Genomic DNA, 19,718 nt, shown 5'->3' with positions numbered 1-19,718 from the left:
TGGAAGCACATTCTCTATTTATTGCAGAGGTTCAAGGTTCAAATCCGACAGGTACGTCTGGCTACTCCAGTAACATTTAACAAAATATGCACCGTCTGCTTAACAGTGGATGTAAAACATACGATTGTGTCATTCAAAACGCATAGGTCATTGCATGTTGGTGTCATGGTCAATATTTGGGCAATTTCAAACATGATCCAGAAATTACATAATGAAGATTACGCATCAATCATCACCCCCTTCTGACAGACTCATGCCCACATGCAGGTGACAGCAGTGTCACCTTATGACACAGAGGTAGCTGCCACTTGAAGGTGCTCTTCGAGTGTTTGTGATGAGATATGAAACTGAGTTGCTGAGGCAATTAAGCAAGCACCATATCAATGCAAATATAAATATAACAGTGGAATACTTGGAAGCTTATTGGCTCTTGCTCCTGATTATTGATCTACCCAACCCACAGGTCAACAAATACTCGCCGCTCTTACTCTGCAGGTTGAACCCAGGAATTCAGTGTTCAAATTCACGTTCTTTTCATTAAAGGCCTGTGACAAAGGTGCATCTATTGGAGCTTCATTATCTCAAGCCTACCCATCCAACGGGTCTCCATTTGACCTTGTATTGTCTAAGAAGTCCACCCACACCTCCACTTCCACAAACTGCTGGGAGTTGCCTAGCTCTGCCTCGCTGTCAGAATTCTACTCCTGCTTCACGTTGCCTCCATTGATGTAAAGGTACGATTTTTTAGTTGAATCTTCATCTTCCCAGTTTACCGTCACTTTATCGCTTTTCACCATCACTTTCTCACATTTCACCTTCATCTCTTCACTCTTCATCCTTTCTTCACATTTCACCTTGATACCTTTAAAAGTGTCCAAGCTGGGATTCACTTCTGGTTTCATGAGGGATGGGCTCACTGCAGCACTTTGACTTTCACAAGCCTATTTCAGACTCCATTTCTTGGGGATCTTTTGATGCTTGTGTGTCCTCTGGTGATGTTTAAGAATTGATGACTGTGCAAACGCCTTCCCACACAGAGTGCAACTGAAGGGTTTCTCTCCCGTGTGTGTTCTCTGGTGTGATTGAAGAGTTGGTGATTGTGCAAATGCCTTGTCACACACAGTGCACTTGAAGGGTTTCTCTCCCGTGTGTGTTCTCTGGTGTAATTTAAGATGTTGTGAATTTGCAAACGCCTTCACACACAGAGGGCAACTGAAGGGTTTCTCTCTTGTGTGTGTTCTCTGGTGTCTATGAAGACATGATGACCATGCAAATTCCTTGTCACACACAGTGCACTTGAAGGGTTTCTCTCCCGTGTGTTCTCTGATGTAATACAAGAGAAGATGACCGTGAAAACACCTTCGCGCACAGACTGCACTTGAAGGGTTTTTCTCCTGTGTGTGTTCTTCGGTGTGTTTTAAGAGCAGATGAATATGAAAATGCCTTCCCACACACACTGCACTTGAAGGGTTTCTCTCCTGTGTGAGTTCTCTGGTGCTGTATCAGATGTCCAACATGATCCGTGCTGTATGCACACTGGTTGCATTGTTGCCTTTTTGTACCGAGCTGCGCTGAGTGCCTATGCTCCATCAAACCAATTCTGCAGAGGAAGTGTCAGAGGAACCGTCAGCTGCAGACAAAAAAAAATGTATATCCAGACCATCTACGTCAATATCGAGGCACAAAAGAATGCATATATACACAGTCACACATGACTTGCACGTCTATACTCATTCATATATTCATGATAAGAGTGAAAAAGATTCCCAAATTCATCACATGGGCACACAATGAGAGAGCAAATGGTCAGCCTGGAAGCCCTAGTATCTCATGAAATTGTCTTTTCCGAGACCAAGGTTCTCTGCAAACCTCCTGGCTACCATCAAAGATTTGTACACGAAGCCATACATATATACAAACACAGACATAATTTCAACCGTGATGATGGGTACAAACTTAGTAATCATTGGAAAGATGTTATTAACCACGCAAAAAAGACTTAATTACACTTTTTTAGGACAATCTTATCTGACAGGCACTATTTTACTTTACTTTACCGAGTGTTAACATCCCCAGTTTTAACAGTAATCTCTTCATTGTTCAGCCAGCATTGGTATAAACATGGACATTTTCGTTCTTTTCTATCATGTGTATCAGGCCTCCCCCTCCCCCCTCTTTACCCAAAACGTTTGACGTGTGCAGCAGTTTGTCGCTTGCGCACAATCGCTTCCACGCCGACGCCCACCCTTTTGGCCCCGCCCCCCCCTCCCTCCCTCCCGATACGTTCCATTCATTGGCTACCACATTCTGATGATCTCCCCCCCCTCTCCTCCCCCCTCAACTCGCTTTTAAGGGATTACATCTTGAATCATTGCCTCACTTAAAGCAGCTAATCTGGCTGTGACGGTCCCACCTGATGACGGAGACTTGTGTTGCCTCCGAAACGTCGTGATCTTTATTTTTATTAATTTTGATGTTTTACCTACGTGACTTTACCGAAAAAACCTAAGAATATTTGAAAATGACTGTTAACAGTCGCCCTCCAACAACAACGGAGGGCAGAGGAGCGACGCTCACAACGAGCGGAGCGCCGGGTGGGTAAAGCACAGCAATTTGCCACAGTAGGGGGCACAGGTGATGCATCAGCCAGTCGTCTCAGTCAGTCGACCTGTGCCATCTGGGTCTGCCCCGTGACCTCCTGCCAGCGGGCGTTCGACACTTTACGTGGCCTCAAGGTGCACATAGCCTGGCACAAGCGTTGCAAGCGTTGCAAGCGTTGTGGTGATGTCACCACCACTTACTGGCGAATGGCGGTTGTTGTTGTTCAGTCTATGTATGTGTGTGAGTCGATATGTGCGTGTAACTCTATGTGTATGTGTCAGTCGATTTGTGTGTGTAACTACATGTGTGTGTGTGTCTGCCTTTTTGGCCCGGGCAACGCCGGGTACTCACCACTAGTGTCAATATAAATGTACGTGTCTGTATTCATTATGGTATTCATTACAATACAAATGAATGTGTATTTATTCTAATTGTAAGGTTTATTAACTACGTTTATTTTGTGTTAATGAATTTGAATGTGATTTAGGGCCTAGTCTGTTAGTGCCTTGACTAAAGCACTCAGCTTTTGTATTGTTTTTTTTGTTAATTTGTGTACATTTATGCACTTTAAAATATAAATGTACGTGTCTATATTTATTGTAATACAAATACAAGGATATTTATTCAAATGTTGGGTTTATTTTATTTGTTTATTGAGTTAAAAATGACACCGGTCACGCTTTTTCTGGCATAAGGTATTCTAACGGTTTTAAGGTTATTTTGGGGTGCTGATTCCAAATCTGGCATCAGTTTTCAGGTTTTTGAGATATCAAATATTGCATTTTCAATAAAAACAGCAAATGTATGCTCATATACGAATAGCTAAACAGACATCCATACAAGAATAAGATAAGATACAATAATAATGAAACAAACATTTAATGAGCCGTAGCACAAAGTTGTGAGAGTGACTGCATATCAATGTGAGTGAATGCATATTACCATGTAAGAATTGAATTGTGAAGATAAGAAAAATATGTACAAAAAGGTCATTCACAATAGTGATGTTACATCTGCATAAACGACCTCTTCTATGATGATCTTCGATGTACAGATTGTGGAATGTCTCTCATCAAGGACCAGCAGTAATCTGCCATCATGTTTGAGTCCCATCGGCCTTGGTAACGTTCTTCCATAACTTTAATGTCTTGACGAAAGCGTTCACCTTGCTCTTCGCTCACGTGACCCATGTTCTCTGGAAACTGGGCCAAGTGACTATGTAAGTAGTGAACCTTCATGCTCATTCTACATCCAAGTGCTTGGAAACTCAAGAGCAGCTCCTCCACAATCTCGCGATAGTTGTCCGCTTTCCTGTTCAAGGAAATTCCGCACCACATCAGATAATGCATTCCAAGCTCTAGCCTCTGCCGCAGTCATTGTTATAACAAAGTGTGGATCCCTGATGAGTGTTCTTATTTGAGGGCCATCAAATATTCCTGCCTTTTCTTCTCGGCACTGAGACTTGAAAAGGTTGAACATATATAGCTGAAGCAGTCTCCAGTGTGATCAAGAGCTTTGACGAATTGCTTCATTAACCCAAGTTTTATGTGCAGTGGGGGAAATAAAAAAAATTTCCTATCAACCAGAGGCTCATTCTTGATGTTCTTGCCACCAGGCGTCAAACTCATTCTTGGTGGCCAGTTCTTTTTAACCCAGTGTTCGAATGTAGCCCTACTGTCTCAGTAGCACAGGAAACAATGGTATTTGGTGTGACCTCCTTGCTGACCCAGCAGAAAATTAACCATTTTCAAAGCAACACAAATTAGCCATCCATGAACATGGTATTCCAATCTATCCAGAACAATCTTGATGTTGGCATACTCTTCATTCATTTTTACAGAGTGTCCTATTGGGATTGAACCATATATATTTCTGTTGTGAAGTAACACACATTTCAAACTCCTTGTACTACTGTCAATAAAAAGTCTCAATTCACTTGAATCATATGCGGGCAGTCCCATATTGAGAAGAAGCTCTTCAACATCATTACAATAAACACGTTGACCATCTGAATGGAAGTACTGCTTCTCTGTTACGATAAAAGGGGACAGTAGTGCCAGGTCTGAGTAGTCCTTTCTCTTGCAGCCTGGAAGCCAACAATTCATCAGACTGCTTTGGCAAATCCAAATATCTTACAAGATCATTCAATTCAGGCTGACTAAACAGATACATGTTATCACAATCTGCATCAGATGGCGTAAATTCAATCTGAGCATCATCATCATCTGTAGAAGCAGGTAAACTGAGGGATTCAACATCAATCTCTGGTAGCTCAGTAAATACAGGCACAGGTATTTCCTCAGTGCTCAACTGGTCGTCTGGCAGATGGGATATATGGGTATTGTAAGTGTTGTTCGTTTTTCTTATTGAAACCTTTTACATTCACAAGGCAGAAGTAGCAGTTATCCAAATGGTGTGTAGGTTCTCTCCAAACCATTGGCACACCAAACTTCAGCTTAGCATTCTTTCCTTTAGACCATGATCGCAAAGTTTCAACACAGGTTTTACACACTTTGTGAGGAGCCCAATTTTTGTCTTGGTCTCCAATTCGTACTTTAAAGTAGTCAAGATAAACCTTCTTGACAAAGGTATTGATGTTGCGCCTTTGATCCTGAAAAGTGAAGCTGCCACAGATGTAGCAGAAGATATCTGGGCCATTACTGCATTTCCTTCTTTCGGATGTTGTAGCCATTGTTAGATCACGCCCTGCAGAAGAAAAATATTAAATAAATGTGGATATCTACATAAAATGATATTATAAACACACTATCCTAAAAATACAGCACCATATTTTGCACTAAAGCAGTCACTAACTCGCAACAACTTGAAATCATAAGTGACAGAGCTAATTTCGGGTAAAATCAATGAAAATGGGGTATGCCGATAGCATAAAAATGAGATGTGATAGAGCAAATCTGAGATCAGATTTGGAATCAGCACTCTGAAATTTGTCTAAAACAGCTAGTTCGCCAGCGCATTGTCTAAAGCCCTAGGCTATAAGCTTTTCGTATTGTGTATTTATTATCCTTTACGGTTTATGAATGAATGAGGAAGCCACTGGGGCAGATTGAAAACTATTTTCTCTAGAACAGTTTGTTTGCGTGCTTAGTTTGTTGTCCTTCCCCCGCATCTCCGATTATCGCGGTCAGCTGTGTACGGTGCGAAAGAAGTTCAACGTAGAGTTGTGAGCTGCTCACACGAGGCGGCCTGGTGACACCCAGGACGGGTCGTAGGCAGGACTCCCAGGACGTAACAAAAAGCACAGATATTCAACTCAACACTCACAAACACCCACACACAAATGGTGACAACCGCAATTTGCCACTAAGTGGCGGTGACGTCACCACGACGCTTGTGCCAGGCTATGTGCATGACCCAGGTGCCACGGGTTGACTTGCACACAACCACACTCAGACGAAGACCCACATTTAGCCTTAACGTGCTGTTCCCGAGCAGTATAAATGGGGGCCGGCATGGCACAGGAGGAGGTGTGTGGGTAGAACCAGGCCCGGCCGCCTTTGTCACCCGAAGTCACAGGGAGCAGCACCCAGGGCCATGCGGACCGCCGTGGTCGTGGTGGTGAGGAGTGACGCGTCGCTCATGCTCGTGTGAAGTGCACGGAGAGTCTGTGGCGGAGTGCTTGAGCAGACCGAGAGAGCCAAGGCAGGACTACGACGCCATAGCGGAGGTGACGGTGGTGAAGGAGGGCTGGCTCTACAAGCGTGCTGCAAGCTTATGACTCGGGCGATGAAAAATCAGGCGCACAGGCCGGCAGAGGGAACTGCAGACCACGCTCCGCTCGCTGTCCTCCAAGCTCGAGGATATGAGCACATGCAACGACCTGATCGGCAAGCACGGAGCCGCCCTCCAGCGCTCGCTCAACGACCTGGAAAACCTTCAGCTGCCGCCCGAGTGCAGCGAGAAGCTCAAGGCCATAAATGAGCGCGCCAACCTCTTCTGCGTCACCTCCAATGCTGTGACCAATAGTGCTCACGGGTGAGAAGCCGTGCATGTGTGGCGAGTGTGGCAAGACGTTTCTCGCGCTCGGCCTACAAGTATATATATTTTTCGCTCATGTGTTAAACTATGTGTATCCCTGATATTTGAAAGATGGCAATCGTCCTGCTGTATATTCTACTGCTGTCCCTCCCGGCCATATCTAGTGCCACACTCAACTCTACAAACGGCTACCCTCGTTACTTCGCATCCATACTTGTTGCTCAATTTGCCACTACACCTGCTAATTAAACAGCTTATAGACAATTCTACACTCCATCATTGAAACCTTTTCAACCTTATCTTTGCCCCATTACTTCACCAGCACTCCTTCCAAACTTCATTCTGCTCTTAAGAATATCACCACCTGCGAGCTGCTGATATTCATCCAAGGTTCGCCGCTCTTCATCCTTTCACAGAAAATACCTGTGGGTGGTATTGCGCTTCATCCTGGCCCAAATGTAAAGAAATCGTATAATTATGTAGATTTTTCTGGCAGAAAAGGTGTTGGTGTTCTACACGTCAACATCAGAGGGCTTGTGATTAAATTAAGTCAACTAAAATTAGAAGTGGCAAGCCTGGACCCGGACATTTTTTGCCTAACAGAAACATTTCTCACTCCTGCTGTAAATGACTTGCAGATTACGATTGACAACTACAACCTTTTTGAGCTTGACCGAGGATCTAAAGGAGGTGGAATTGCCATCTATGTTTGTAATACTATTGCATGTTCACCAGCTCACTCCTTGTTTTAAAAAAATTGTATTGAAGGTCTTGCTCTCAGAATAACTCTCCCAAATAATCAACATATATTGGTAGTGTGCTGCTATAGACCGCCTAGTGGGAAGGATGTTGAAGCTGCGTCTGCACTGAGAGAGCTTCTTGGGGGCCTCCCTAAAGGTGAAATAGTTTTAGTAGGTGATCTAAATTGGAATTGGCTAAAATTGCCGGCCGTGGCCACAAATTTTGCAATTGAATTTAACCTATTTCAATGAATAAATGTCCCCACAAGACCCAACCTAAAAAATCCGGGACAGTCATGTCTGTTTGACGTCCTATTGACAAATGCCCCTCACAATTTCGCACTGACTGGTGTTCTGGATAATAACCTTAGTGATCACTCCTTCATATTTGGGGTGAGATCATCAGCCAGACCCAAAGCCCCCCTAAATTGGTTGAGAAGCACTCCATGAGATACTTGAGCATTCAGGCATTTACTAATGATGTGCTTCACTTGGATATTGACAAGGTCTCTGAAATCCCTAACCTGACTACGGCTTGGGAGACCTTCAGGTACACGTTTCTCCAAATTCTTGACAAACATGCTCCGTTGGTTAGATTTAAAACTAAAGGCAACCGCCCACCATGGTTTGATCCTTTGATTACTAAGCTCATGAAAACTAGGGACAAGGCTTGGGCACTTGCCCCAACATTCTGTCCAGGCTATACGGGGGATCTTTGTCTTTGTGTTCGGAGCAAGTTTGAGTGGCGTGTAGCCATGGGAGTTAAACGGGTGCGTGCCGCTACAGTCATTGACTATGGTTGGACAGACGCTGATAGACAAGACACACACAGACAAGACAGGCGGACACAGACAAGAGGAACACAGAGACAGAGAAAGATAGAGATGACAAAGACAGAGAAAGACACACAGAGGCGGACAGAGATGTTGAATCGAACACACTTAACTCGCTCCATGGAAAGAGTTTCCTCGATCTTTGCCCATCCCCGGAAGTCGTTCTAGTTTATATTTATTTCAGAGTGGCGTGTACATGTAAGCAATGTGGGATATCGATGTACACAGATATGAACAAGATCAGCAGACGAGACGTCTTTCATACTCATTGGTTCTTTCGGTAAAGTCACGTAGGTAGAAAAAATAAAATAAATCACGACGTTTCGATCACAACAAGCGGTCATCCTCAGGCGAAAACATCTCGACATTTTCGTGGCAGAAGTCATGTGAGCTACGGCACGTGACATATATAAGGTACCCTTTGACCTGTATCACAAAAACAACGGGTCTCACCAGAGTGATCTGTCCAGGTTACTTCCAAAACACACACTTTGTCCTAACATCACTTAATCAATGTTTAACCCTTATAGACAAAATGTTACATGTACACACACAATCATACAAGTATTAATTCTAAATTATTGAGTCATTTTAACAAAATTTAATTACTGCACCTAATTATGCTGCATCAGGTTACATCGTATTAACAATAAGTTATTTTAAAAAATACGCACCGTCTGCTTAAGTGTATGTACATCTTCTTGGTTCTTTCGGTGAAGTCACGTAGAAGGGAAAATAATAAAAATAAAACATAATAAAATAATTCTCACAAAGTTTCGGCTACAACGCAAGCAGCCGTCCTCAGGTGAAGAATGAAACACCACCAAGCTTGGAGCGAATATTTAAGCTGGGTTGGCGGGGGAAGAAGAGCGCCTTGACAAAATAATTTGCATATCAAGAGGAATTTAGCATATTTATGGGAAATGCGTAGGAGGTGGGCGGGGGGTTTCAAAGTCATATTATGCCCGTGCATTATGCAGGATTAGCAGCATCAAAAGGAGGGGACAGGGGGTAGAATTAACAAAGGGAAGGAATGTTAAATTCCTCTTGATATGCAAATTAATTTGTCAAGGCGCTCTTCTTCCCCCTCCAACCCAGCTTAAATATACGCTCCAAGCTTGGTGGTGTTTCATTCTTCACCTGAGAACGGCTGCTTGCTTTGTAGCCGAAACGTCGTGAGAATTATTCTATTATGCTGTATTTTTATTATTTTATTATTTCCCTTCTACGTGACTTTACCGAAAGAACCAAGAAGATGAATCCCTGCAGTCACGAAAGCTTTAAATTGAAGTGAATGTACAACATAATAGTGTAATTCAAAACGAGTAGGCCATTGCATTCTGACGTCTGGGTCAAAATTGATCAAATTCTAAAACATTACCGACAAACTCCACAACTAAGATGCCACATCAACCACCGCCCCCAACTGACAGGCTATTGTCAACATGCAGGCCAGTGCAGGGCCACCTCCTTGTGCCACACAGGGGCAGCTGCTACTTGGGGATGCTCTTCGAGTGTTTGAGACAAGATACGATACAAAACTCCAAGTTGCTGAGGCAATTAAGCAAGCACCATGTAAATGCAATTATGATTACATATCGAATGCTTGGGAGCTTATTGGCTCTCACTCCTGGTTAGAGATCTACGCAACCCACAGGTCCACAAAGACTGGCCGCTCTTGCCCTGCAGGTTGAACCTAGGAATTGAGCGTTCAACTTCACATTCTTGTCATTAAAGGCCTGTGACAAATGTGCGTCTATTGGAGCGACATCATCTCAAGCTACACATCTACCGGGTCTCCATTTGACTTTGTATTGTTTCAGAGGAAGTCCACCCACACCTCAACTTCCACAAACTGCTGGGAGTTGCCTCGCTCTGCCTCACAGTCAGAATTCTCCTCCTGCTTCACGTTGCCTCTATCGATGTGAAGGTCTGATTTTGGAGTTGAATCTTCATCTTCACATTTTACCTTCACTTCTTCGCTCTTGACCATCACTTCTTCACATTTCACCTTCACCTCTTCATATTTCACCTTGATACCTTTAAAAGTGTCTAAGCTGGGATTTTCTTCCGGTTCTTGTTTAATGAGGGATGGGCTCATTGCGGCACTTTGACTTTCACAAGCCGATTTCAGACTCCACTCCTTCTGGATCTTCTGATGCTTGTGTGTTCTCTGGTGTGCATGAAGATTTGATGAAAAGTGCAAAGGTCTTCCCGCAAGGAGTGCACCTGAAGGGGTTCTCTCCCGTGTGTGTTCTCTGGTGTGCTACAAGAGGAGATGAACGTGCAAACGCCTTCCCACACACACTGCACTTGAAGGGTTTCTCTCCCGTGTGTGTTCTCTGGTGTATTCCAAGAGTAGATGACTGTGCAAACGCCTTCCCACAAACACTGCATTTGAAGGGTTTCTCTCCCGTGTGTGTTCTTTGGTGTGCTACAAGAGGAGATGAAAGTGCAAATGCCCTACCACAAACACTGCACTTGAAGGGTTTCTCTCCTGTGTGTGTTCTCTGGTGGTCTACAAGAGTAGATGAGCGTGCAAACCCCTTCCCACACACACTGCACTTGAAGGGTTTCTTTGCTGTGTGTATTATCTGGTGTTTTGCAAGAGTAGATGACTGTGCAAACGCCTTCCCACACACACTGCACTTGAGAGGTTTCTCTCCTGTGTGTGTTCTCTGGTGTTCTACAAGAGTAGTTGACTGTGCAAACGCCTTCCCACACACACTGCATTTGAAGGGTTTCTCTCCTGTGTGCGTTCTCTGGTGTGCTACAAGAGAAAATGAATGTGCAAATGCCTTCCCACACACACTGCACTTGAAGGGTTTCTCTCCCGTGTGTGTTCTCTGGTGCATTGCAAGAGTAAATGACTGTGCAAACGCCTTCCCACACACACTGCACTTGAAGGGTTTCTCTCCCGTGTGTGTTCTCTGGTGTATTACAAGACAAGATGAACGTGCAAATGCCTTCCCACACACACTGCATTTGAAGGGTTTCTCTCCCGTGTGTGTTCTCTGGTGTGCTACAAGATGAGATGAAAGTGCAAACGCCTTCTCACACACACTGCACTTGAAGGGTTTCTCTCCTGTGCGAGTTCTCTGGTGCCGTGTCAAATTTCCAGTACGATCCATGCTGTATGCACTGAGCCGCGCAGAGTGCCTTTGCTCCATTAGACTAATTCTGCAGAGGAAGTGACAGCTGCAGACAGAAAAAAAATATCAACACCATCTACACGTCAGTATCGATACACAGAGGAATGCATATTTACACAGACAAACGTCTATACCTATTCATATATTCATGATATAGTGAAAAAGTGTCCCAAATTCATCACACGGGCTGTTATGGCACACAATGAGAAGGCAAATGGTCACAAACATGCCTAGAAGCCCTCGTATCTTCAAAATGAATGTTAACCCAATACTCCGAGCACACAAAACGGCTGTCTGGCTACAAAAGTAATATTTATGAAAGCTAAATTCAGCTGACAAAGCAAAGGCTGTTGAAAATAATACTATTTGTTTTGATTTAAAGCTTTCGTGACTGCAGGGATTCATATTCTTGGTTCTTTCGGTAAAGTCACGTAGAAGGGAAACAAAATAATAAAAAATATAAAACAATTAAATTCTCACGATGTTTCAACTGCAACACAAGCAATCTTTATCAGGTGTGGAAAAAAACACACCTGATGATAATTGCTTGTTTTGAAGTCAAAACGTCGCGCTTGCGGGGGATTTGGCTCTCGGACGGTGGCCTTCACGTAGAAAAAAATTTGCCGAGCGACACGCCCTAAGCCCCGCGGTGGGAATAGGCTATTCCGTTTTCCCATCCGTAAACGTTAAAGTAGTTTAATTAACACATTTGTGCCGTTTCTATTATTCATTATTTACTTATTGCACGACATCGACCGTACCAACTGACGCCAATTGCGTGGGGGGGCGGACCCTACCAAGTGCTGCGCGTTCGCTCCAGCTCACGGGGGACATTTCCTTTTACGCGTTTTACAGGCAATACATACACACATAACGCTGCGGATATTTATTCACAGTGTCATGTCCTCTTGCCCCCCCCAACACGATGCGTCCAGTTTATACTGCAGACTCCGTAGATCATATTTCAGTGCTTGCATACAATTATTCTTGCACGCCCGGGGGATGCTGGGGGGAGGGGTAGTGGCCCAGCCCCTAGCCTGGCAATGTGCCAACTCTGCTGCCTCACCAATGTAGGCCAGGACGGGGGCTACGCATGGCACAAGGCCTCAACATGGCTATGGTAAGTACAAAGTCCATTGCTTCTTACGCTAACAACTCAAGTCCATTGTTTACTATTGTTAAACACATTAGTTGACAAACATTACTATAATAATGTTTGTGTGCAGATAAGAACTCACGTTGATTGCTTATTATGATTTAAACAATACGTTGCCAGATATTGTGTGCAGATAACAACTCAGGTTCATTGTTTACCATTATGAAACAAGTTGACATGTTACAATAATTATGTTTGTGTACACAAAACTCATTTTGGATTTTTAGGTTGCTAATTTTTCCCTTTTTTGCTGTCTTTTATGATGCTGCCACGGTTCACTGCCAGTCTGTGATTTGATTATTTCTTCAATAAATTTATATTGTTTCCATCGCTCACGTCACGCTATTCGTCGATGTGTGTGTCTTTGAGTCCATATGTGTGTGCGTGTAGAGCCATGCGTGTCTTTAACTCCATGTGTGTGTCTGTCTTTTTCTAATGGACAACGCCCCATGTGTGTGTGTATGTCAAAGTGGTTATGTGTGTGTGTCAGTCCAAGTGTGCGTGTCAGTCCATTTGTGTGCGTATCAGTCGCTGTGTGTGTGTGTAAGTCCATGTGTGTGCGTCTTAGTCCATATGTGTGTGTGTAAGTACATGTGTGTTTACGTCAATGTGTGTGTGAGTCCACGTATTGCTGTGTGAGTCGGTGTGTGTGTGAGTCGCTGTATGTGTGTACATCCATATATGTGTGTGTATCTTAAGTGCATGTCTATGTGTGTGTGAGTCCATATGTGTGTGTGTCTGTATGTCGATGTGTTTGTGTGAGTCGATATGTGTGTGTCTCAGTCCATGTGCATGTTAGTCAGTGTAACTCCATTTCTTTGCTTGTCTGTAGGTCCATGTGTGCATCTTAGTCCATGCGTGTGCTTTATTGACCTGCTCAAGGCCTATGATACCATCAGTAGGCCTGGCCTCTGGGTTGCTCTTTGTGCTTTCCGAGTCCTTGACCCACTAATCACCATCCTTAAGGACCTTCATGATGGCGAGCCGCCCCGCGTCTAAATACGTGGCCGTGAGTCAGAGCCATTCCCTTTCCACATTGGGGTGCAACAGGGATGTCCTCTGGCTCCCACATTATTCTACATATTTTTGGACCACGTAGTTCGTCAAGCCTTCAACGCCTGTACCGGAAGAATTCCCATCTGCTACAGAAACAATGGGAGGCTGATCGATGCCCGGGTGCGGTCAAGGGATGGCACTCTATTGTTCAACCACGTTATGTATGCCGATGATCTGCTAATTGCAACTCACTCGGAGGAGGAGTTCGAGGTGCTGCTGCTGAACCTGGAGCTTGCCACCAAGAGGTGGGGCCTTACCATCAACCCCACCAAAACTAAGCACCTGCCTGGCTATTTTGTACCATTGGACACTCCACCCCCACAACTCCCAATTGGTGATGGGGCAGTTGTGGAGACAGTGGAGAATTTCCCATACCTTGCCAGTGTGCTAATGACCGGCTCCGGTTTAACAGCAAAGGTCTCACTCCGAATCAGTCGAGCTGCATTATCTTTTCATTGGCTGCGTAACACTGTGTGGAAGCTACCTGGTCTATCACTCCGTACGAAGCTTCAGGTCTTCTCGGCCACGGTCATTCCTTCCCTTCTCGATGCTTGCGAAACTTGGACCCCCTAATGGAACATCTTCGCCGATTATAAACATTTAGGATGGCCTGCCTACGATCCATCCTGGGTTTAACCAGGCTGCATTGTGTGAGGAGCTCACAAATCCTTGAAAGATGTGGACAAAGTCCCATCGGTGACCTCCAGCAGGCAAGGCTGCGTTGCCCGAGTCATGTAGCCCACATGGCCAGCCACCGCATGCCTAAACAGCTTTTGTTCGACCGGATCGAAGGGGCTAAACGGGCGCGGCACGGGCTGGAGAAGACATGGAGTGATCTGGTACAGGATGACTTGGAGCTGAGTCCACTTGCGGATGACTGGTACCAACGGTGTCAAGATCGGCCTCTGGAGCAGGCTCCTGAAGGACGCTACTGGGCAGTTGGAATCAGTCACCCTCCAACAACAACGGAGGGCGGAGGAGTGACGCTCACAACAACGAGCGGACCGCCGGGTGGCTAAAGCACAGAAAGTTGCCACAGTAGGGGCCACAGGTGGTGCATCAGCCAGTCGTCTCAGTCAGTCGATCTGTGCCATCTGGGTTTGCCCCCTGACCTCCTGCCAGCGGGCGTTCGACACTTCATGTGGCCTCAAGGTGCACATAGCCTGGCACAAGCGTTGTCGTGACGTCACCGCCACTTAGTGGTGAATGGCGGTTTTTGTTCAGTCTATGTTATATATGTGTCAGTCGATTTGTGCGTGTAACTCTGTGTGTGCAAGTCGATTTGCGTGTGTAACTACATGTGTCTGCCTTTTTCGCCCGGGCAACGCCGGGTACTAACCGCTAGTACAATGATAATACTATGTAACACAATTTTTGTTCCTGCATACAAAGTGTTATTTTTTTTTATTGCTTATGCCTAAAAAGTATAGAAAATCGCTATTATTCCCCACAAACTTTGCTTTTGTGACCAGGACTTTATGTGAACGAAAAGATACAAATTTATCATTGAAAATAGGTAAATTTCAAAATATCACTGTCCTATTCTCAGGTTTTTTCGGTAAAGTCACGTAGGTAAAACATTAAAAGTAATGAAAGTAAAATAAAACAAAACAAAAATAAAAATCACGACGTTTCGGAGGCAACACAAGTCTCCGTCATCAGGTGGGACCGTCACAGCCAGATTAGCTGCATCAAGTGAAGCAATGATTCAAGATGTAATCCCTTATAAGCAAGTTGAAGGGGGGGAGGAGAGGGGGGGGAGTTCATCAGAATGTGGTAGCCAATGAATGGAACGTATCGGGAGGGAGGGGGGTGGGAGGGGGAGGGAGCCAACAAAACATTTGGCGACGGCTTGGACGCGGCTGCTGCGCACGCCAACACAATGGGCAGAGAGGGGGGAGGGGAGGTCTGATACACATGATAGAACAAAGGAACGAAAATGCCCATGTTTATACCAATGCAGGCTGAAAAATGAAGAGAGTACTGTTAAAAATAACTGGGGATGTTAACACTCGGTGAAGTAAATTAAAATAGTGCCTGTCAGATAAGATGGTCCAAAAAGTGTAATTAAGTCTTTTTTGCGTGGTTAATAACATCTTTCCAGTGATTACTGAGTTTGTACCCATCATCACGGTTGAAATTATGTCTGTGTTTGTATATTTGTATGGCTTCGTGTACAAACCTTTGATGGTAGCCAGGAGGCTTGCAGAGAACCTTGGTCTCGGAAAAGACAATATCATGAGAGCCCGCCGAGTTGTAGCAATGATCGGCAACGGCCGAAGAATCAGTTCTGCCGTGTTTCAGATCTGACTTGTGCTCGCGGACACGATCAGCAACATGACGTTTTGTTTCTCCAATGTAGCAATCACCACAAATGCAACTCAGTTTGTAGACTCCAGGATACTGTAAGTCAGGAACGACATCCTTCACAGATGGAATCAGATCACGGATTTTATGCACTGTGCTGAATCGGACTTGGATCTTATGTTTGTTTAGAATTTTGGAGATCTTTTTGGTCACGCCTGCTATGTATGATAACGTGATAGTTTTGGTCGGAGTTTCATGTGGTTGTTTCTGTGTGGTGGGAGAGACAGCTTGGCGGATAGTACGGTCAGAGTATCCGTTCATCCTGAGGGCCCGATGTACATGTCTTAATTCATCAGTCAGGTGGTGTTGGTCAGAAATGCCATGGGCTCTGTGGTATAGCGTTTTGATGAGAGAATTCTTTTGAGATGGGTGGTGGTGGGAATCCGGTTTCAGGTAGGAATCTGTGTGGGTGGCTTTCCTGTAGACAGAATGTCCCAAGGATCCGTCAAGCCTCCTCTTAAACAGAATATCCAAGAATGGTAGTTTACCGTCTTTCTCCACTTCCATGGTGAATCTGATAGATGGGTGTCTAGAATTGATGTGGTCCAAGAAGTGGTTCAATGCTGGGAGGCCATGTGGCCAGATGACGAAAGTGTCATCCACATATCTCTTCCACAGGGAAGGACGCAGGGTGGATGTCTGGATGGCGTCTGATTCAAACTTTTCCATGAAAATGTTGGCTATAACTGGTGACAAGGGGGAGCCCATAGGGGTACCCTCATTCTGTTTGTAGAAGGTGCCATTCCAGGTAAAATAGGTGTTGGTGAGGCAATGCCTAACCAGCGCAGGTACATCAGAATTCAATCCCTGTTGGACTAAGTCCTCAATTATTGTTAGGGTGTCCGGTACTGGGACTTTGGTAAACAAAGATACTACATCAAAGCTGACGAGAATGTCATCAGGAGATAGTACCATGTCCTTAACCATAGAGACTAATTGGGTTGAGTTGAGTACTGCCGAAGAGGTCTTGCCTGTGAAGGGGAGCAGAGTATCTGATAGAAAACGGGCTAGTTTGTACGTCGGAGAGTTTATCGTCGACACGATGGGTCATAGCGGGGTGCCTTCTTTATGGATTTTAGGAAGACCATAGAGTCTGGGAGGTCTTGCCGCCGATGGTTCCCACCACCACCCATCTCAAAAGAATTCTCTCATCAAAACGCTATACCACAGAGCCCATGGCATTTCTGACCAACACCACCTGACTGATGAATTAAGACATGTACATCGGGCCCTCAGGATGAACGGATACTCTGACCGTACTATCCGCCAAGCTGTCTCTCCCACCACACAGAAACAACCACATGAAACTCCGACCAAAACTATCACGTTACCATACATAGCAGGCGTGACCAAAAAGATCTCCAAAATTCTAAACAAACATAAGATCCAAGTCCGATTCAGCACAGTGCATAAAATCCGTGATCTGATTCCATCTGTGAAGGATGTCGTTCCTGACTTACAGTATCCTGGAGTCTACAAACTGAGTTGCATTTGTGGTGATTGCTACATTGGAGAAACAAAATCGTCATGTTGCTGATCGTGTCCGCGAGCACAAGTCAGATCTGAAACACGGCAGAACTGATTCTTCGGCCGTTGCCGATCATTGCTACAACTCGGCGGGCTCTCATGATATTGTCTTTTCCGAGACCAAGGTTCTCTGCAAGCCTCCTGGCTACCATCAAAGGTTTGTACACGAAGCCATACAAATATACAAACACAGACATAATTTCAACCGTGATGATGGGTACAAACTCAGTAATCACTGGAAAGATGTTATTAACCACGCAAAAAAGACTTAATTACACTTTTTGGACCATCTTATCTGACAGGCACTATTTTAATTTACTTCACCGAGTGTTAACATCCCCAGTTATTTTTAACAGTACTCTCTTCATTTTTCAGCCTGCATTGGTATAAACATGGGCATTTTCGTTCCTTTGTTCTATCATGTGTATCAGACCTCCCCTCCCCCCTCTCTGCCCATTGTGTTGGCGTGCGCAGCAGCCGCGTCCAAGCCGTCGCCAAATGTTTTGTTGGCTCCCTCCCCCTCCCACCCCCCTCCCTCCCGATACGTTCCATTCATTGGCTACCACATTCTGATGAACTCCCCCCCCTCTCCTCCCCCCCTTCAACTTGCTTATAAGGGATTACATCTTGAATCATTGCTTCACTTGATGCAGCTAATCTGGCTGTGACGGTCCCACCTGATGACGGAGACTTGTGTTGCCTCCGAAACGTCGTGAATTTTATTTTTATTTTTGTTTTGTTTTATTTTACTTTCATTACTTTTAATGTTTTACCTACGTGACTTTACCGAAAAAACCTGAGAATATGAATCATTGCAGTCACGAAAGCTTCAAATCTAGAATTATCACTGTCCTAGTCACAAAAGCAAAGTTTGTGGGGAATAATAGCATTTCCTGTACATTTGAGGTATATGCAATTAGGAAATAACACTACCCAGGAACAAAAATGTTTTATTGTTACACAGTGTAATAACTACGCCACCGCTCCCCACATAAATAAACTCTTACAGATGTAGTGACATTGCGGGATGTCACTGTGTAGTGCCGGCTCTAGAGAGGCACGGCGTGCGGTGTAACGACATCGCGGATACCATTATGGTGAGTGTAGTACTGGCCCTAGAGGGGCTCGGTGAGCGCTGATTGATATCGCCGGATGGCACCACGCTTGGCGTGTAGTGCCGGCCCTACAGGATAGGGTGTGGGAGTGCCGGCCGTAGGAATGAGGTTACGAAAGGCCATGGCACTCTGGTTGACCCGAGAGGGCACGTGACAAGCTAAGTCCACAAAGGGGCCCAAAGTGGGGGCTAGGGGTGGTCACGTGGTCGGGGTCCAGATCCTGCTCGAGGATTCTGAAAGGTGGTCGTGGCCAAGGGCGGAGCCAGCCACACCGCAAAAAATATAAGCCGGGTCCCCCAGAGGAACCGGCGTTGTTGTTCAACCTAAAGAAACGTTCGTCTACGTTCCACCAAGTCTACAACATGTGGAACTGGACCCGAGCTGTGGTCCCGGTCCGTAGTAGCTCGTTACGTTGTAATTAGTGCAGTTAGCCTGGTGGTCACCACCACAGGTTGTTATTCTGTTAAGGGGCAGTTACCCCGTGTGTTGGTGTTAAATAAATGTGTTGCCTCCAAGTGTACGTCTGCGACTCAGTTGAACTCACTACACATACATTTCACATGAATGCCATGTAAGTGTGGATCACTTGTCAGCAGGTCATTGGAATGATCCAGGTGTCAAGGGATGAATGACTGAGATGTTTGACAGATGCACCAGCTGTGCTTCACACTGTCTTGCTGCATTTTAGGCACCCGGCGTTTCACCCATTCATGTGAGCGTTGCTCCTCCGATCTCACTATTGTTGCAGAGCAAATATCTCCAACTGCCCCGCAGCATATATCACGGGCCTCCTCCACAGAGGCTGATCATGACACTCCTGGTACCAGTCATCAGCAGGTCTGATCACCTCCACATCCTCCAATCTCTTCTCAAGCCAATGCCATGCCTGTTTAGCTCGTAACACCTGGACTAACAGAAGATGCTTGAGCATGCTGTCTGTTTATGCGGGATTCATGACCCAACCAATGCAGCTTGGCCTCCCAAAGAAACTCGCTGATTATGTTCTGTACTGATATTTTAGGGATCTGTAAGGTTCTAATACAATCTTGTTTGGTTCAATAGAGGGAATCATAGGCTGGCCAGTCTTAATTATAAGCCAGAACAGACGGTCCTTTAAGTAAGTTAATATTTTGCATCCACAGAGAAAGGAGTAATATCTGTGGCCAAGAAGA

At 45.0% G+C, this 19,718-nt stretch overlaps 2 protein-coding genes across 2 annotated transcripts in view; both read right to left on the bottom strand.

The window, feature by feature from the left end:
* On the bottom strand, positions 1-2,090 carry LOC144737570 (uncharacterized). Its single transcript, XM_078620333.1, is given in 2 exon segments — positions 1-1,323; positions 1,325-2,090. Coding segments are annotated over 2 exon segments (648 nt in total). The 5' UTR covers positions 1,591-2,090; the 3' UTR covers positions 1-941.
* A 7,282-nt stretch (positions 2,091-9,372) lies between these two features.
* The window catches only part of LOC144737572 (uncharacterized), a 35,262-nt gene continuing 24,916 nt past the window's right edge, over positions 9,373-19,718 (bottom strand). Inside the window, 4 exon segments of the mRNA XM_078620335.1 lie at positions 9,373-10,373; positions 10,375-11,271; positions 14,833-14,845; positions 15,910-15,917. Of these exon segments, the coding sequence (XP_078476461.1) occupies positions 9,993-10,373; positions 10,375-11,271; positions 14,833-14,845; positions 15,910-15,917 (1,299 nt within the window). The 3' untranslated portion in view covers positions 9,373-9,992.

The sequence above is a fragment of the Lampetra planeri genome, chromosome 71 (genome assembly GCF_965212315.1).
Source record: "Lampetra planeri chromosome 71, kcLamPlan1.2.h2, whole genome shotgun sequence".
NCBI classification, from domain to species: Eukaryota; Metazoa; Chordata; class Hyperoartia; order Petromyzontiformes; family Petromyzontidae; genus Lampetra; species Lampetra planeri.
Note: the sequence above shows the minus strand (reverse complement) of the source record. Positions and strands in the feature narration are given on the sequence as shown.